Here is a 21321-nt window from a genome sequence, read left to right as displayed (position 1 = left end):
GAATTTTGTGTAACTATTTTCTACTTAATTTCAATGTATCATATTGTTCTGGCAGAGAGAGGGTAATTTTCTTTGTAGTTTCCTGGTATGGTGCCATGTTTTGGACTTGGGATGAAAATAATGCTGAGTACACCCTGATGGTTTAGTTGTAGCAGAGCAGTGCTCACACTAAGCCAAGGACTTTTCTACTTATACTACCCTGCCAGCAAGGAGACTGGGGGGCACAGATACAGGACAGCTGACCCATACTGGCCAAAGGGACATCCCATCCCATGTGGCGTCATGCTGAACAATAAAATGAGGGGAAGTCTTTGAAAACATGTCTGAATGCAAATAAAAGAAACTTAAATACATTATTTTTCTTAGTTTGGCATTTCTGAACTGTGTGTCAGTTTATGCCCATTGCTTCTCATCCTGTTGTTGGGCACCACGTGAAAGTGTCTGGCTCCATTGTCTTGACACCCTCCCCTAATTTTTTGTTTCTCTTTCAGCAGAACAATCCTGACAAACCTTAAACAATCTTGGTACAGTTTAAGAGTAATTGGTATTTCTCAGATTTCTGAAAATATACTACTCTTCTTTTGTGCCATTTTTACAATTATTTTTGGACTTTACTTATGATTTGAGCTTTCAAAAAATGACTTCTGAAATGTTCCTAAAGAACAAATTCTGACACAAAAGAGTTGGTTCACAAATCAGATTAAAGTAATTTTTTTTAAGGGATTAGCCAAAACTATGACCATATTGGCACCTGAAGTACAGAATTGCCCAGAAGATGTGAGACACCATTGCTTTATAGACACGCTAAATGGTTGATGGATTATTTTCTCGGTATGGTTGCAGCTCCAATATACAAGGGTAATTAAAAACAATAATGATGTTGCACAGAAATCTGGCAAAGAACCAGGATTTGAGCAGAAAATTCTTTTAGTTGTATAATAACCTGTAGTAGTATAAAGAAAATATTCTAAAGAACCATGGGAAGATTTTTCAGAAGTGCTTCACATTTTTTTTGCAGTTTGTTTCCTGTTAAATCTGTAATTTTTGAGTTACTGTTTCTAGAAACTGAACAGCCTGTTTTGTGTAGAAGGTTTTTCAATCTCTGTTTAGAGTGAAAATGCAGAAAAATGCCAGTTATGTTTGATCAACGAGTGCAGAACAAGAAAGACCATGAAAAGGAAATCTCATGTTCTCATTTACTTATTCTAAAGCTCCCACTTCTCTATGCCTGCCTCTGTACAGAAATGAAATGGATTGAAACCACTCTGAGCTGTCAGTACATCACAGCTCTGAAGCAACTGGAAAAGCAGCACGATGTCAGCAGTGTGGAGATGGATTTTCATTTAATTGGGCTCTCTGTTCTGGCAAGAGTAAGCAGGCAGATGTCTTAGTAAGGTGGCATTGTGCCTCCTGCATGTCACTGGGGACCTCCCTACATGCAGACCATTCTCCTGTGGCTTTTGTGCCTGGGTGTCAGAGAATGGTGAAAGACAGAGGGTGAACATCAGAGCTTGAAATCAGATCTTGTGTTTTTCTTTGAACTGATTAATTCATGTATACCCGATTCTGCACGATGTAGGTATCAATGAAGATCTTTGAAAAATGTGCTTATGCTGATTATTTTTGCTCTACTTAACACATACAATTGATCTGGAACACACTGCCTGATGTAAATATAATTCCCAAGAATTGAGCGGTAAAAGACTTGTTACATCTTACATTCACTCAGCCCTCTCCACAAGAAAATACTTCCTTAGTAGTCACTATGTAGGAATTAAACAGAGAGGAAAACAACACTGCCCCCCAACTTGCCCATAAGTAATTTTCTATTACCATAAATGTTTCTTCTTTTACTCCCTCACCTACTATAGACTCACCCTAATGCTATGTCCTGACTGTAAGTCCTGCCTATGAATTAGTTTGGCTCTTACCATTTAACTCATAAAATATAATTAAAAATTATAGTAGGAAAGGGAAAGGCAGGTGAAAAGACAGGGGGCATATTTGTTGTCATTTATATCCACTTTTATCTGCAGAGCAAGAACTTCAAAACTACAATTTGCACTCAGAGAGTTGTGGTCAGTGGCTCAATGTCCAAGTGGGGATCAGTAATGAGTGGTGTTACTCAGGGGTCAGTATCAGGACCGGTGCTGTTTAATTTCTTTGTCAGTGACAAGGACAGTGGGAATAAGTGCACCCTCAGCAAATTTGCCGATGCCACCAAGCTGTGTGGTGTGGTCGACACTCTGAAGGGAATGGATGCCATCCAGGGGGACCTGGGCAGGCCTGAGAGGTTGGCATGTGCAAACCTCATAAGGTTCAACAAGAGTTGGAACTGGGTGGTCTTTAAGGTCCCTTCCAACTCAAACTGTTCTACGATTCTATGATTCTGTGATTGCATTTAACAATTTCTCAGATGAGTAGATGATAACTTCTGGCACATCGAAACACACACTATACAGGAAAAGTTGCACTGACGGTTTACAAGTCCAACAGTGAGCCTCTATCTCTGAAGATTTCATGATAAGAATCCAAACGATGCCACTGCCCAAGAGTAGTAGTTAATGGCTCATCTGTTACAGCACATGAAGGCATGCAAGTCTTACCAAGAAAGCTGTCAGATGGAGATGTTGAAAGAAGGTAAACCTGAAGTAAATTCAAACAGTAAAACCCTTTCTGTTTTGAATATGTCTTGCAAAAGACTCCTTCATGTCTTGGGAACTGGGTGATTTATTGTTTAAATACATGCCTAGACAGGGAGCATGCTCCACAGCTGGTCCTCTGGTAAGCATTCTGTTGGTAAAGTCTGGGAGAACTGACTTTGGAGACACGAGTACTCCTTGTGGCTATAGCCTGAATGGTTGGCAATGTAACCAGAACAGCTCAGCATCTATGCCATACCTAAGATAAGTCAAACCAGACTTTTTTCAATTTTACATTGCTGCCGACAGTGAGCTTTCTAAGCTCTGTGTCCTTTATGAGATGGGTCAATTAAACTTCTTGTCTATGACTTACAGGTATATTCAGACATTAAAATTTTGCTATGGTTAAAACCTAGTCCCAGAGACTGGATCACACCTTAACTGTGCCATCATTTCATGTATAGATTCACATATGCTAAAACACTCCAGTGTTTGGGTGATGTGACTATACAGTTGGGAGCCCCAGACATGTACATTACTGTAGTTTGGAAGTAAATAGGGTTATGTTTGCAATCCTGTTATATTCCAAAATATCATGGGTCCCATCCTAACTTAAAAAATACTACTTGTGTTTTTCATGAAAAGGCCCTTGCAGCATGAACACATTTTGAGCCCTTTGTTGGTGTTTTGCTTGTTGATTGCTTACACCTCCCACCAGACCAGGTTGCCCAAAGCCCCATCCAGCCTGGCCTTGAACACTTCCAGGGACAGGGCATTCAAAGCTTCTCTAAGATAACCATTTTGTGCATCATCCTTCTGTGATATGACTTGTCCATTCTCCGGAATCCTTCAGCTGTGCTTATTTATGTCCAAGACCTGTCCAAGGAACTGAATCAGCCCACTGAGGGCAGAAGTCCACTTTTTAGGCATGAGATATGTGAATATGACCTTTCCATGTGACAAAACCTCATCCCTTAGGAGCCATCACCTAATGAACTAATGACACTTCAATGAGAAAAACTAAGAAATGTAGAAAACTTGTTTTTGATTCATGTTACAAGACTTCCAATGTCATCAGTGTGAATATCTGTGTTTGAGCAGATCCTTTTTTAGAGTGAAGAGAAATAAAACATAGTCTATTTTGAAATGAATTGCACTCCAGAAATGCCTTTTCCTTTTCTATGACTATAAAAAGAATCTACATTGGTCTAGATGTGTATGACATACATGTGCCAGACCTGTCATGACGTCTGCCTCTTGCCTTTAGCAAAGCTACCAAGCTCCCTAAATAAATCAAGTTTTCCTGCCATGTCAGCCTAAGATGGAATGGAATTGAATGCCATAAATAAAAATCATGATGTGGTTTCTGTATCACACTTGATCTGTAATACGTGGTATTACCCAGACCTCTGCTTATGCACTTGTAACCTGATAAGGAAGTAGTAAAGCAAGAAAAAATATCTCCTGAAAGATGGTGTCAATGTCTATTTAAATAGCAAGCACTTGCCACATGGCAATTAGCATACTGTTTTGCAAATACTCAGTGATTTTTGTGTACAGTAGGGACTTGAAATGTGGTAGGAGATGGGCTAGTGTAGCTGAGATGTTTTTTGAAGAAGCCCTACTTTATTTGTACAATTGGTCCTAAACAACAGTTATTTACATTTATGAAGTATCAAAAAAGTTCCAGTTAAAGGAAATTGCTTTTTTTTTCTGTGTTTTAGATTTTTTGTTTGTTTCTTTCTTTTTTTGTAATAACATTTAGTCAGGAATTATTTCTGTGGGTATTGAAAGGCAGAGCATAATTTCCAGAATAATTTGAATATACATAAAACAATGGCAGGCCAGATTCCTCCCTGACTCACCTCTTGGTATCTAAGGGAAGCTTTTTGGTATAGTTTTGTTCTGTTTTGTTTTTAAAGTTGTTCTTGTCTTGCTGTTGATATCTCTGCATGAATTGCTACTATGCCAGAAGCTGCTGTGGTAATATTCAAAAAAACAAATCAAAGATCTGCTGGCTAAAAAAGAGATTTTCTGCTTCCTCAATGGGAGAAGAAATAAATTTACATGGATCAGTAAAGACAGCAGTAATTAACATTCTCAATGTCTGTAGAAAAGAAGTATTTTAACTGTGTTTGGTAGAAATGCAGGTTTAAGGCAGTGCATGTGTGCAAAAGCTGTGGATCAAGAGAATAATTCTGATGTAGCATAGCTTGCAAGGGCAACACTGAAAACACTGATAGAAAATGGGCAGAAAATAATATTGGGGGCTGTTGTGGAAGCAACAAAAGTGAAACAAAGTAGTATTTATCTCATAGTGATCACTGAATTGTAATGGCAAATTTATGTTGGTTTTAGGGTTTACCTATTGTTGAAACAATGTGTTGCTAAGGCAAGAACAATGTGCTAGCTCTGATTAAACTGAGAAAACAATTAAAGAGTAGATTGAAGGGGCCATATTTTGTCTCTGTGATTGCTCTTGCTTTGCAAATGCAAATATAAAAAAAATTTCTTACAATTAAAATGAAGGAGAAAAAATTTAATGAGTGTGGTTGTTTTCAGGGTAGCAATGAAGCTGCATTAGGAATGTTTAAAAATAGACAAGCAGACAAAACTACTTTAAAATCTAGCAATGCATTTGCATCTGACTTAATATTTAGCTTGAAAAAACTCCTCTCTCCTATAGATCAGAAAACTGAGGATAAATATTTGTTGCATATTTTTCAAACAGTTCCACATTCTGTGTTTTCCAAATGCAGCAGAATGGATTAAAATAAATTAGCAGTTATTTCTGAGGTATGTGTATCAAAGTTTTTGACACTTCTGCTCATCTGCTAAAAGAATTTCATAATTAACGAAGACATTTCACATTATTGCTGTGTAAGCCATGGAAGTGATGAGCTATGATCTGCAGCAGACAGGTTTTTTTTCCTTAGTGTCCAGCTGATAGAAGCATAAAAGCATCTTCCATATAGGTTACTCTTGTACTTCAAGTGAACAACTCTGCAATTTTTATCTCAAAGAGAATGAAGACAAAAATGATGGATGGAAGCTTTTAATGACTAAGTACTAAATGTATCCCTGGTTTTGTGTACACTTGCCATGATGTAGTATAGTACTTGAAGACCATGATGTGATAAAGAATTGATGTGTAGTTAGTGGACCACTTATGTATAGTTTTTACCTAAAAGCACATAGCTACAGAGTGAAGGAAGTGGAATGGGAGTGCAGTACATACTTCGTGGTACATATTGGCTCTCGTTGACTTCATACTTTGGCTTCTATAAATGTTAATACTTTAACCTGATTTAGCCACACCATCTATGGAAAAACAAACAAACAAACCCTCTTGCTGTTATGTAAGCATTGATGAGTACTTACAGAAAGCACCAACAGGCTATTTTGATGAGAAACATTGTGCTGTATGAAACCAAGTGACGTGCACACACCTACCCTGGGAAATTGCTCGTGTCCCCTGGTTCCCACCAGTGCTCTGCTGTGACTGCTACATGGAACACTTCTGCCACTAGTGCTTTATGTCTTGTTCCTATCAGTTATGTTTCTCAGTTGGAAGACTGAAAATAATCAATTTCCTTTTTAAATAGTTTGGGGAGAGTGGAAAAGCTCTAATCCTGAACTGTTTCAAGGCTGAGTTTCAAATTAAATTGATTTAGTGCTAGTTATGAGGAGGATTATGATTTAAATCAAGAGATTTTGAAATTTTGAAGCTGCTAAAAATATAAATAAATTAACACTTACAACATCTGTGTCATATATTTGATAGTGGTAGAAATATATGGTAAAGAGAAGGATAGGTAATTCACCAAAAAAAAACCTTGCTCTTCTGAAACATTGCTTGGAACACAAAATGTGTCCCATCCAAGCAGGATGGTCATTCTGCCTGTTTTTTTACTCATTTTTTATTGATTTTACCAAATGCAGTTACTCAAGCTACTCCACTTTCCAGCAATAGCACCAAGAAATTTTGCCCTCTAATCTGAGTAGTTGCAGTAGTTGCGCTTCTTTACTGATACAAGATGTTGCAGTCCTGCTGGTTGTTATACCTTGTACTGCTCATTACTGAATCTAAATAAATAAATAAATAAATAATCAGAGTTCACCATATGGTTTGTATTTTCAGGCTTTTCTTGCGGATCTTGGCTTCTTCCACATTTTGTTAAATTGGGTTAAATTCTGGAGGGTTGCTCTTATGCTGTTTTGATGATTTATCAAAGTGTGAATAAAGCAATGAAAATCCTCCACTGAAGGTGGTATCTACTTAATTAACGTTGTGCCATGGAACACATCACATCCTCGAGAGCTTGTCCAGCTTCCATTTCTCTTCCAAGACGCAGTTTCTACAGTAGCTTTTATAGACAAGTGCTACTATGAAACTATTTGATGTACTTTTATATTTTTAAGTTTCTGAAATGCAATTCAGCAGATGAAAACAGCTTGGCCAGAAGCCCATGCCACATCAGTTTTCCAGGAATTATCAGTTAGTGCTCTGAAGATCACAGTGTAGCTCCTACAAATGAGTAATTTGAAAGATGTTTTGAAAACATGGCCATAGCATGAGGTCATTTTCTTCTTTTTTTTAAGAAAGCGTCACTTGCAATTGACTTATTAATAGAAAATAGTTAGGCTTTCATGAAACTCCCACTGCAGACATTGCTGTGAAGGATTCTGTGGCTTCCACCACAGTGTTTTTGGACATGGTTGTCTAGGGAGCAGAGATGCAAGGTATGTGCGGAGCATCCCAAGCAATATGCTCAAAGACCAGTGGCATGGAAAGAATATATATATGATCCTTAAGCTACCTTGCTGTTCCACCTAGTGAGGTACCTTAGACATCCTACAGTGTCCTACTGTTGTTTTTTGTTTGTTTCTGTCTTTGTTTCTCTTTTTTTTTGGTTGGTTGGTTGTTTTTTGTTGCTTTAAATTTTTGCTTTCTGCTCTGGTTGTCTGTGTAAGTTACTTTTTCTTAACATGACTTTGAAACTCACTTTCTTTTATATGACGTGATACAATATGATATGACGATATCAAAAATCACAATGTAATTTTCTGTAGTAAAAACAGTGAATCGTATAATTTTGCCACTAATTTAATGATAGTAATATTCCTTTAAAAACATTGTTATTTTTATAGTTAATGTGAAATGAACTGTATAAGTAGTTAATAAAGTATTATTTTTATTTGGCAAAGTGAAATTTAAGATCACATAATATATTGCAAAGCATACTTACATATTTTCATGAAAATATTTTGCTCTGGCATTTGTAACTGAAAAAGTCAGTGCATTACGAAGCTTTGTGTACTCCCATTCAGTCTATCCATTTCTCTCATTAGACACTAAATAAAATGAAAGAGTATACAGTCATAATAATAAGGGCCATTTCTTTTTGAATTGAGTCAGTGTAATTAATTGTTTAAAGTATGATATCACATCTCTTAGGTCTTCAAGAAAAAAAAATGCATTACTTAATTACTTTGTAAGTTGCTTTCTCTGGTTTATCTTGATTATGTAAGATGCAGGGATACATAGAATTACTGAAGTGATCAATTATTTTCTATTCCTGAATATCAGCAGTGTTTTCAAATACAGCAGAGTAAAAAAAAAAAAAAAAAAAAAAAAAAAAGATAGATGTTTACTAGTCAGTAATTGCATAGTGAAATACAAAAAGAGAAAAAATATAAAACCCCCAAACCACGCACATCTCATATTATTAAGTTGTGCAAATTAAATGAAAGTTTATGTTTTTGTTTCTTTTTCCAAAAGCATTCTACCAACAGCAATGATTTTTGGTGTTTCTGTCCAAAAAGTTATTTGCACTATGACATTGTTGAGTACTTTTCTCCCGTAAGCCGTCCTTGACTAAACCAGAAAATGAATTTGATTTCTCTAATGCAAAAGGTAATTGGATTTCTCTTTATGGAATGCATCCCTTTAATGACTGTCTCTGCTTCAGCCAATTTAGCTGCAAGTGACCTGACATTGATCTGGTGATATGACTTTAAATAAATGCCACAGCTGGGAGATGAGGGACCAACTGTCTGATATCAGAAAGAACATTTCCTGCCTCCTCTTGCCATTTTCCTCAAAAAATATCTCCTTCTTGAATGTCATTCTCATGAAACATGCCACTAATAATTGGTCATAGAGCAGCAGATTGCATCCTTCTAGCAAATAATAAGTATTTCCCAGAAAGCGACTGGAGCAACTATTTTAAAAATTGAATAAAACCTCTCAGAATAACTGTTCTTCTTCACAAGTATTTATTACTGTGTAGATTTTTCCTAAGAGATTAAGTGTAACTAAAGTAGTAAATTAAATCTTTACAGAGGTCTTGTTCAACATTAAATATTCATTGAAATATTTGTTTAGCTAATAGGGGTCTTGTAAAAAAGTATCGTAGCATGTTTATCCAAGAAAAGAATTACCTACAGAAAACAATTAATAAAGGTGGTATTGCACAATATAATCTGCTCTTTCTTCAGGCTAGGTTTAATGGAGTCATAAAATCCTAGAATGTGTATTTCCACTTATTTAACATATTCATTATCCTTCAGACCTAGTCCTTCAGGCTAATTTACTAAGCAATTTTAACCCTCAGTGGACTAGGAGCCAAAATTTAGAAGCTGAGTTTATTGTCGTTTTGATGTAATCATGGGCTATGTGTTCTCTTAACATTGTTAATGTCTTTGAAACTAGTAGCTCACACACTACATGGAAATGAGATCTTAAAAACTCTGTACCAAAATGAATGCAGTGGAAAATAAAACCAAGAAATCTTGACTTCAAGTTGAACACGTTTCCTATTGAAATTTCATTTCATACTAATCACAACAATTAGTAATTTTCCACAGTGTACTGATACCAATGACAGACAGTAAGAATTTGTTTCACTTGTATTTAGTAGCAGGTTCTCTCCCCTATTTCCTTTATCTGTTCTTTATCAATTCTTTCTTAACCCTTATGTATGGATAGCTTTTCCACTCTTCTGGATCTTTTGCACAACAGAGGTGTTGAGTTTACTGTATGTAACTTTCACTAACTTGTAGTACCGTTATCTTGAAATAAATGAATATGAAAACATGAGCTTCCCAAAGGTGCAAGGGCCTGAGGGGTATTCACCTCCCTCATTTAGCTGAACGTCATTTTTAATTCTTTTGTGTACTACCCAGAAGTAGTGCATGCATGTGAGTCTCTGGACAGAGAAACAGATGGTCTTTTCAGATAGGAATTATGAAAATGAGAATAAATATTTCATATTTTTAATTTTCATGCAAGTTTTAAGGGGTTTTCATGTCTCTAGTCCCAAGTGTGCTTTTGTTAGTGATACCAGAAAGCAAGAAGAGATTATAAATGGCATATAGTGCTTAATTCACAGGCTTACGCTCCCTGATACAACTCTGTCTTCAAGAGTGAAAATGTTGCCGATGCTGTTCTCATGGAAATGGGTCCCCATCCCAGGTTGGGCTGAAAAGCCACAAGTATGCAAGCTCTGTAGCCATAGGCGAAACCAACTTACACTCTATAGTTTGCCCTAACTTTTAGGTTAGTTCTTCTTCTCTTCTTATTTTCGGATCTCCACAGGTTTCCTTCTTTTTCAAGGAATTGCTTGCACTTCTAGAGGCAGAATGTGTAGGACAATATACTTTTAGTTGATTAAAAATGATGTTGGAAATATTATTTTTCTACTGTCTATAATTAAAATCATCAGAACTGAAGCAGATTTGTCATACATAAAGTGTTAAGTACTTCTTAGTGCTTTCTCTTCTGGCAGCAGTTTAACTATATGTTACCTCTGTTTTCTCTGTAGGTCACTGACATGATGCTTCAGGACAAACCCTACCCAGACTGGGGAAAGTCTGCCAGAGCTTTCTGGAAGAAAGGAAATGTTAGGATCATTTTATTCTGGTATGAATGTAATAAAATCAAATTCTGGTAAATTAAGCTTTTATAGATCATCCAAAAGTCTATCTTCTAATTCTCTGTGGCAGGAAGAGATATAATGGAAATACAAGGTAAGAAAAGAAAAATGGGAAAAATGACACTCAATCTAACAAAAAAAAAAAAATAAGCATTATAAGCTGTATTTAAGTGAACACTTCCTAAAAATTGTTTATTTAAAAATATAATTTTAAAATCGATTTATACTGTTTCTTTTATTGTAACCTTGATGCCATTTAAAATGGAGTTTGCTCCAAAATTTTTACTGCATCAGAAAATACTTAGATGACCAATTGTGAGTCCTTTTAATTAAGGTAAGTAGATAAGTAGATGTCCTTTTGTGACCTTGAAATTAATAGGAGTAATTATTTGAATTTGCACTTGAATGGGATTGCAAATAGCAAGTCATCTTCAGATTATTAAGAAAAATTTATAAAAATCAATACAAAAAATTGTGAGTGTTAAGCATTTCTTTGACCTTAACTGTAGCCTCTTCCAGGTAAATTCAGACCAAGTGGAACTGTTGAAATAGAACACATATTATGTCAGGAAAAAAATGGAAGATGGAAAATGCATAGTCTAAGAGGCAGACAGAGAACCTTGTGGCTAAAGATGAAAGAAATTACAAAGATTTTTTTCAACTACCTCAGAAGCAGAAAATCTGATGAAAATATTGACATACCTGTGTTTTGTTTTGTTTTGTGTTTTTTTTTTTTTTTGTTTGTTTGTTTGTTTTAAAGAGCAAAGGGAAGAATTTAGAGAGAATTGTTACAGATATGCAATAGTACCTATACTTCTTAAGCAGCAAGGATGGGACTCTATATTAAATTGGGGCAATTAAAAGAAATGCTAAGAAAAATGTGAAAACTAAAAAGAGAGCAGAATCAGGTGGCTGATTGTCTGCAGCCAAGGCTTGTAAGGAACTGAAGGGGCTGAACTGATGCAAATTTTATTAGCACTTAATTGCCTATTGAAAAACTGAAGGTTAAAAACTGGCTTTTGTTTTGGTTCTGATGCTTTTTTTTCAACAAACAAGAATTATCCTACTGGCCTGTAAGTCTTAGCTCAGTATTAGTTAAATGGATTGGATACATCATTAATAATAGAATTATGAACAGAACTCGAGATTAAATTCTGCTAAAAGAAACCAGGGTAGCTTTGCTGAAAAAAAACCTTCTCTGATCTGTTAGAAGTCTTTGAACATGTCATCAAAATAATGGATGAGGAAGAAATGCTTGATCTAATTTATTTGGACTTCCAAAAGGCTTTTGACAAAATTCTTCACTGAAGGCAATTAAGAAAAATAGTAAGCCCCATGGAGTTCGCTGAAGTCATCTAGGAATCAGCTAAGAGCTGTGCAATGAAAGGTATAAATAAAGTAATATTTTTCTGCTATGCTCATTAGGGTGGGGACACCTGTTCCTTAATGTTACAAATAGTCTTCACAATTTGTATACATCATATACATTAGAAAGCTAGGTGAAAAGATAACGTGATTGAAAAGACTGAATTCTGTAGAGGAGCTCAAACAACTTCTTGCTGTGCAAGGCATGAAGAGGAAGATTCTGTCTCAGTATACTGGGGTGGTCAGAAATGTAAAGCAAATGAATCAAAAAATGCTTGGATATGTTATATGTGGGCTAGCAATTATACGAGTATCATATCATTAAGTCAGTAAAAAGCTAATCAAGTTTTGTTTACCTTTATCTAAAGAATTGCCTTGTCTAAAAGACTAGAAGGGAGATTAATTAAGAGTCAAGTTAAAAAAAAAAAAAGGTAATTTCACAGACTGGAGGAATAAAGAAAGGGTTAAAAGCAAGGTGTCACTATAGGGGTTTTTCTTTTCAAATTTATACATCAGATAGGGAGAATAATAATGCGCTATTAAAACTACATTTATATTGTTACAAAAGATGTTATAACTTCTTGCAGGCATAAATCTTGCAGTTAAAAATCTGTATTTTCTTTCAAATAATATTCACATTAACAAATTTTACCAAAAGTTTAAAATGGAGATAAAGTAAAAATGCTTTTTTTTTTTTTTTTTTTTTGTGAGTGATTTTCATGCTGAAGAGTATGCTTAATTGGGGGCTTAGAAAACTAAAAGTTGGCATAAATAGTCTTATTTTTAGCTTTAAGCGTTGAACTAAAATCACCCTGTACAGAAGTGTACATTCTGTAGAGATGTTATTTAGATATTGCATATTAGATAACAGTATATATTAGACCCTTTTTATCTAGTAAGTAGGAAAAATGGAGGAGGGAAGTTTAAATACTGATAGGGTTATGCAAATAATGAGAAGTCTTGGTATTTCATTTGTTATTGTTGAAGTCGGGTGATGTGAGCAGCCTTATTTCTGAAATGTTCCAAATGAAGCATCCTTGATAGTATGTGGTATACACAAGCAATGTAAATATTGGATACACACTGGACTTGTTTTTTTCTGGTAACTTCATTTTTGCTTTCAGGTTTTTCTTTGTAAAATTAGAAAATGTCTATAAACATACCAAAGACAGACGGATTGTCATGGGGATTAAGACACCATCCACTTGTTTGTAACAGCTGATCATGTGATGGCTTTGTGTTTCTCGTCTGGAAACATTCTCAGCTCTCCAGTGCAACTAATTAGTAAAGGTTTTAATCTAGCTTATGCTCTCCTGTTTTAAATCATTCCTTGGAAGCATTGTCAACAACTGGTGCTTGGTTGCTCCTGAGGATTCTGGCTGCCTTTTGTATGTCTTCAGAATATAATTCCTCCACGAACAGCTCAGCTAGCTCAAAAATGTCCATTTGCTATTTGCCTTTGCCTAGTCTCTCACTAAAGAGTGGATTGAAGTACATTCTACTTTTTAAAGCTTTTTTGTTGTTGTTTTATTGATAAAAAGATCTCCGTTGTGGTCTTCTCCAGCTCTGCTCATGGCTAATTCCACCATGCAGAGACACATTTGTATAATGCTGTTATGGTCTGTGTTACAAATCCCCTGTATAGGGATTTGGTGAGATAGCTTTCAGAGAATGCAATGAAGTATCTGGAACACTGGTGGAATTGCTAGGATAGGATGGGAATGTTTGTAGACTAAGGAAGGAAAATACCAGTGGGGTATTCAATATCCCTACACCATCTGTCAAATTATATATGATATGCGAAGATTGGCATTTGAAAGAAGCAACAAGAAAAAAAAGGATTGTTAATTTAAGCCAGACAAAGATCTTGGACAAGACTGACTACAAGCCAGCAACAAGCCAGTAGCTACTGCTAGGTTAAATAAATAGCTTAAAACAGTAGTTATTTTTAATGTTTGGATATTAGCGAAAGCAGAAATACAATGGGCGAAGACTGATTCTCTTGTGAATAGTTTTTTTATTCCTCTGGAATATTGAATAAGTCCGACCTATGCTAAAGGACTCTTTTTTAAGAAAAGCACTTCTCAAGATAGAAAAAAAAGATGACTAAACACATTAAAAAGTGAACTGCAAAAGGAAGAAAATATTGTTAATATGAAAAATTACCTATAACTAATTATGAAAAAAAAACTATAATTAATTTAGTAAGGAGTTACGGAACCTTTGTTTTATATGAAGCAGGTGCTGATTCTTTTGAGATCTCAGCAAGAAAGACATGGACACTCAAGGCAGCTAAACTGGTTTATTGCGTAAAGGCTGGAAATTATAGAAAATGTAATAGCCAATCTTATGTCCCTTCTGATGCTAGGAACCTCAGCTATTGTGGGATCAAGTGAGGCCACCTAGGCTGATGATGGCATACTGTGCAGAGGTCCCATCCATAAAGGATGTTCATCAGCTTCACTGCTCTTCATATCTTCAGAGTATTTTTCTAAGTGAACAAACTTGTACAATACTGAATTTTCTAGATGGTACACTGAGGTTTGCTGAAAGTGTTGCACTCTTATATATCTGTTTTGGAGTGAGCTCTTACAAGCAGTACATGTGGGTAGTGCTGTTGAAGGCAGAGCATGCTAATGCCATGGCATTTGCTCAGGTTACAATACTGTCACTGCTGTCAACAAGGCCCATGGCTAAACTCTGCCTACTATGTGCCTGAAATCACAATCACAATGCAATGTCTTCCCTTGTCCCCCCTTCAGAACCTGTGAAACATCACCCATGGTAGTTACAGTAATATCACCAGGACATCTCTGGGCTGTGCACACAGTTTGGGTAATAGAGGAAAGACCCTTATACTCTTTCTATCTTGACAAACTGTCCCAATATTAATTATCCTCAAAACTTTCCTGACAAAAGACAAGGGGATTATAATGAGGGAACTGTAAAGAGTTCTGCACGTGAACTTTTAGCTGAACAGAAAAAAAGAACATGAACAAAAAGAAATGAGATTACTGGAAGAGAGTAGAAGTGCTGTTGAGGACTGTGTAACCAGGGAAGAGAAAAATGATATGCAAAGATAGATTATCAAAATGGTGGAGTGTCATGATAACAGAGGACTGTGCAGCTGAATACTGATTGCGGACAGGGTGACAGAACAATATACACCAGCTCAATGTTTAAATATGCAAGTAGCAGACTGGAATCCATTTCTGTGGTGTCCCTGGCTAGACATTCATTGTATGTGTACACAATGATCAGTCTTCATCGGTGCAAATACGTGCCTGACAGAGGACTCTTGTCTGAAATAATAAAAAAGAACATACCAACATGGAGAAGAAATAAAATAATATGGGGAACGGTAAATTTCCAATTCTCTGTATTTGACTTTGGAAACAATAATATTCTCTATTAGTGTGTGCTTCCATAAACTCTGTCTAGCTTTCTTTAGTGAAGAGCAGGACTGAACATGCTCAGAAATGGGTTAGTAATCATAGTATTTTGATGCAACAAGTTAGTGATATAGTTTTAAAAACTTTTATTCAAATTAATTGCTCAGAATTGCTACAGACTACTACATCATGTACACATGTTATATTTTTAGAAGATGATGTTAAAAATGGGTTTATGTAGGTTTTTTAATTGGACAATATTTTGTGCCCTGCAAGTATAGTAAGCTTCCTTACAGGATAGATAGCCATGTCTCCTACACAGAAATGAAATATAGCTTCTTTCAGTGATTTTCTGTTATGCACCTAATTGAGTGTTTGTTTTGATAACTTATATTTCTGTATTCTGTGCATTCACAGTCAAGATGATAAATGTGTACTGGACTATTACATTCTTTTCACTTATATGAATGTAGTTCATATATTTGTTTCAAAAGACAGCTTCTTGAAATATCCATTCTTTTCATTATAAGCTGCACTGAGAAAAGCTAATTAGACATAGCTTTACCAACCAAAATTACATACTAATCTAAACAAAACAAACCTTTCATTATGTTTGTGTAAAGGTTTCTTTTGTGATGCAGTCATACAAATACAACTGTACAAAACCACAAAATAATTATGTATATATACATACAGAGTAAAATATTCATACATATGCACACATACATTATTCACTCTGTATTTTGGAAATTTTTAAGCTCACCCATTAATTCTTTCATACTTAAATAATTTATCTTGTAATATGATACTCACTACTGGACTGAAACCTGGAATTACACAGCAGGGAAGGCAGGTTTCCCAGTAAACAGTGTAAATAGAAAAAGCATAACAATATTTTTCAGTGTTAGTGCTCCCAGTGAATCTTTTATGCTCATGCTATAACCAAAGTAAGTAACTTCAGTTTGGCCTCAGTTTGGATAAGCAAGTCAACAAACAAGTTCCTCAGCATTTACTCTCTTTTTCAATACAAAATTTTCACTTTCACAGAGAATTTGTATTGAGCATTCTGACTACTAATCTGGGCAGACATTGTTAAATGGATTGTGAGAGGATAAAACTGTCCATGAATTGGTACATTTAGTCAGGCAATCAAGAATTAACACATGATCACCATTTGTAAAGAGATTACTAAAATGTTTTTGATAGCATTCATTTAATTTCTGTTCTGTGTATTATTAGTAAACTCTGCTGTAAGATTAATATAATTAACATATGTTGAAAATAAATCCTAATAATCCAGACCAACCAACTTTCTTTCATACAAGTGATAATTGTTCAAGTATATATATGTTCTTAATTTTCTTCACTTAACCATACTACCTGAAAATGTATTACTAGAAATATTCAAGCAGCTTTTTGTTCTAACCTAAGTTTGATCCAGTTCAGACTCTCAGGGTCAAGTCTTGAGCAATATTTTCTCATTTTGATAGCAAAGTACTTTTATGCTGTCTCATGTGGAAAAGTAAGAGTGGTTAGACCTCACTAGAACGTCTCAAGCGTGACAACCCCATGCACCAGACTCTGTTTGGGGACCTCATTCTCTCTCACACTCTCCCCCCACTCTTTGGTCAATGAAGTGTCAGTAATTCAGCATTTTCCCATTGATCTGCTCTACCCAAAGAGTTATTCAGTCCTCTTTAAACACTTCTGTCTCCCCACTGACTTCCAGTATAAGCAACAGCTCCAGGCTCAGAAGCAGGAAGAGAAAAGGACAAAAAAAATGGGGCTCTAAGCCACCTGTGGGGTGGTTGGCTTCTGAGATAGTGTTTGCTGCTTTGACGTCATGACCTTTCCCTGGCTTTTGTCAGGAAAATCAAGGAGATAGGCACATCCTAGTCCACAGTCCACCTGTGTGTCCAGGTGGGGCATGTTACTCATGGGCTAGTAATGTGTGAGTGAAAGGAAAGGTAGGTAGCTCTGCATGGCATTGCATACGCATGAGCAGAGACTGGATCCATATGTGAGGGAGTGTACGTGAGTCTCCCATCTGCCTGACCTGTCAAGAAAGAAGTTTGTACCTTGCCTGTGCCTATACCAGGCTCTATTTGGAAGGGCTGTACCCTGCGTTTTGCCCCACTCTGTTTGCCATAGGAACAGTGAGATAAGTCATTCCTCACAGCAGTTTTCTCCGCAGAAGGAAAAGCATTTAAGACAAAAACAAGCTTAGGGAGCTCTGAGATCTCAAATTCAAAAAATACTATCAGGTGAGATCACTTTAGCATGAGGATAAGTTTGTTAAATTCATCTTGTTAAAGTAAATAAAATAAAGTGGTCACATTTTTTTTCTTTTTTCTTTTTCTGATGGAGACTCCTACAAACCAAACAAAATGTATGTTCTTTCTTACTTGTATTTATATGAATATAAGAAGTGTTGGCAGAGATGGAGAGTGGCTGTAGCATGGCAATTTATTCTCATACGATGTAGGACACACACATGCATATTAACATCCACAGATACAGCCACAATCTAAACGGCAATAGAGGTGAGCAAAGGAACTCTTAACACCCACTGTACAAACACTATTACCCTGATAAGCTCCAGTGTTGAAATATTTCGTGTACTGGCAAGGTAAAAACGATTCATGGACCAATCTGACTGAAAGGTAGTTGTACTGAACAGAGAAAAAGTGCATCCATTAGCTACAGCGGGTTTAGGATTGGGACCATAAACTTCAGTTTCACCTTTGATTTGGCTTGAATTCTTTTGAACTGTGGTACCATGTTTGTATCTTATAGTGTATCTTTTCAGTTGCTCAGCCTGTTTAAAAGTTTTTGAGTTATATTTGGTATGTACTTGCTGTCTTCAATAGCTGATAGCCTGTTAGAAAACGAGACTGTTTTTATTCCTACATGATTGCTAGATCTCTAAGTATAGCCCTCATAATTGGATGGATATGGCAACCCATCTTCACCTCTTAAAAAGTACATTTTATTCTATCCCTGTTAGTGAGCAAGAGGTATATCACGAACAGTTACTAAAAATATTTTATCCAATGTGTAGCTTTAATAAAACTTCTTAAAGTGCAGTGTCGACAATGCTTCAGTAATAATGGCACTTCTAAATGAAAATGCTTTCACAAAATCACATTCTATGCCAAAAAAAAAAAAAAAGAAAAATCTGTAATGCTTAGATGAATTTTTTTCTTAGCAGGTTTCAAAAGTTTTTTCTTTGAGATAGTCAAATGCAATCCTCAGTTCAGGCACAGGGCCATTTTAGAAGGGATGTTGCAGCTAGTCCTCTTTTAGCATCATCTCTTCACTTCCCACAGAATTTTTGCTGAGCTGGAGACACATCTGCCTCCTCTTAGGGCCCAAGGAAAATCTTCCAGGAGAAAAGCAGAATCACTGATGTGGTGGGTTGTTCTGTCAGTGTCCTCCTCCTGGTTGTTTTCCCTTCTTTCATCTTCTGCAATGTAAATTCATTTGTTATTAGAAAAAATATCTTCTTCAATATAGCTTTTACAACTAGCCTCCCTCTAGATCCACTGAAGAGTAGGGTGAGTGTCAGAAAATATGCATTTTGTGATCATGCATGCAGAAGAAAATTCTGAAATTTAGATTATAACAATATATAATTGATTAATTGTGAAAGTTACCCCAGCACAGAAGTTCCAAGTACTGCAATTAGATCAGCATGCACACTGTGGGCAATTATTGATACAGCAAAAAAATATGCATCGAGTTAACAAGGTAGAAATTTATTGTCTTTCATCCTTACTTAGCTGTGCTAAGGCCTGGTAAAATCTTGGCCCAAACATGATCTGATTGACTGAAACTCAAGCCTCTTTGGAGAAGCTTTAAAAAATCCATGCTGCATGGAGAATGTTCAGCCTCAGCCAGTGTTTTTGTGCAAGATGTACATCCTGAAAGGCCACAAAATTCAATGGAGATCAGAAAATGAGTGCTTCAGCTGCTGGTGCTCACAGCCGTAGTTCACAGACTTTGTCGTGGCTGGATTCCAAAAATCAATTCAGTTTTGTAGAATAAATGTGGTGATTACAGCAATTAAATTATTTCCATTCCTGGAATCCAGGAGTAATTTTTTAATATAACATTTCTCTGTAATGCATATCATGCCTTAGAATTTGCTGATATATTTAGCTCAACTCCTGACTCATCATCTTTCTCGTATCCTCTTATTTCCCATAAATACTGAATATTCAGACAATCTGGATTAGAAAGCACATGGGAGCCATTTCAATAAAAGCGTATGCTTGGTTAAAACTAGTATTTCAGGTTGTTCTTAACCGTGAAGGTGAATGTACATACTATTAATTAGTGCTTGTATAAAACCCCCATTTAAAATGTAAGGAGCATTTCTTTTGTTTCTTACTTGCTTTTCTAATTTAGAAAAAATATCAGTAGAGCTTTAAATTTAAAAGAATTTGCTGACAGCTATTTAAATCAAGACGTGCAATTTTAATTTTTTATTTATTTTTTTTTCTTAGCCTGGATGAGAATATTGTGGCCATATTTTTATTTCAAATAATTGCATGTTGTCTGTCTGTAAGTGTGACAGTAGAAAAAAACAATAGCTAAAACAAAGAATAGATGAATTTGTCAATAAAATCACAACAAAGGGTTGTTAACAAAAGGTGCCTGCAGGGCTCCTTGTTTCATAATGTATGTTTTGATGATTTAACTTTTTATAATATTTTTTTTTTGACAACACTTAAAAAGTCTTGGTAGCTGTTAAATGCTAATTAAATTTCAAACATGTATCTTAGGGGTACTTTGTCCAGCATGAAGTTATCCTGATGAACATAATGAATTTGTCATAATGACTACTCATGGCTTCAGTAAATGTTATGGAAACAAAAATAGCATTAAAACACTACTAGACGTTTTCTGTCTTTTCAGGCTATTTACATACTGAAATGAACTATATTTTCCTTGAGGAAAAAAAAAAAATAGACTGCAATTTACTGGTTTTTGTTTTCTACTACTGATTGTGTCATTGGTGAGCATAGCACTGATCCTCATACAAGGAGTAAATCTTTCTGGATTTCAATGGGATGTTTCTTGTCCATTATGGCTGAAGGGGTAAGGCAAAGCCAAAGGACAACCATCTGAAAAAATATATTCAGCCTTGAGAGATGTTCATATTTTTGGAAGCTTTGTTTCTTGTACTGCTTCCCTTCCTGTCACTGCTTCCCTGTTTGTTTTTTACACACCCTACTAGAATCCACTTGTTTTGTCACAAAGTAACTTGAATCTAATTTTGCTAAGAAAAGGATATCTTAAACTTGGGAAGGTAGAAGACAAAAGCCAAAAAATTGTCAAAAGATTATATTAAAAAAGCAGAGGAATTCATGTTAATTTCATGACTTGCTATCACAGCTTTAGTTTATTCAGATATTCTGGGAAAAAAAAAAAAAAAAAAAAAAAAACATTTATTATTTTACAGATGCTATATACAGGTTTGTCCAGGTGCTGAATAAGTGTTCTCTTTGAGAGCTCAGGACTGTGTTAGCTCCGGTGCAAGGTGTTGGACCCTTCTGCTTTTTCATACATCGGGGTATTGCATGGTGTGTAAAATGTGTGTAAAAAGTTTCTTTTTCTTTTCTTTCTCTTTCTGCCTGTTTAATAACTTTCCATTTAGATGAATTCATTTTTATCTGAATTTATACATAACTGTTGGAACTGTAAATAATGCAGTGCCCTAAGGTGTCACTGTTATGAACTGAAACAAATAATAAATTTTAAACCTTCAGTAAATTAATTTCCTATAAGCATCCTCCCATAACCATTGTTTCAAAACAACAATTAAAAACACATTTATTTAAGCTCTCCATTGTGCTGGCATTGTGCAGTCCAAGAACAAGTGACCTCTTCACCCTGGGGAGGTTACAGTCTGGAATTCAGATTTTAAAAAGAAAAACAATGCAGAGATGCATTAAACCCTTCATCTACAAAAACAATTTG

General features: G+C 35.6%; 1 protein-coding gene across 4 annotated transcripts in view; it reads left to right on the top strand.

Moving 5' to 3' along the window:
• TMEM117 (transmembrane protein 117) overlaps nucleotides 1-21321 on the top strand; it is a 212957-nt gene that overhangs the window by 126564 nt on the left and 65072 nt on the right. For all 4 annotated transcript variants that reach the window (XM_084285635.1, XM_084285633.1, XM_084285634.1 and 1 more), the window contains one exon: nucleotides 10469-10566. In XM_084285635.1, the coding sequence (XP_084141761.1) occupies nucleotides 10469-10566 (98 nt within the window). The remainder of the gene's footprint in view (nucleotides 1-10468; nucleotides 10567-21321) is intronic.

Source organism: Netta rufina (assembly GCF_964035555.1).
Source record: "Netta rufina genome assembly, chromosome: 1".
NCBI lineage: Eukaryota > Metazoa > Chordata > Aves > Anseriformes > Anatidae > Netta > Netta rufina.
The sequence above is the reverse complement of the archived record's forward strand: the minus strand, read 5'-3'. Positions and strand labels throughout refer to the sequence as shown.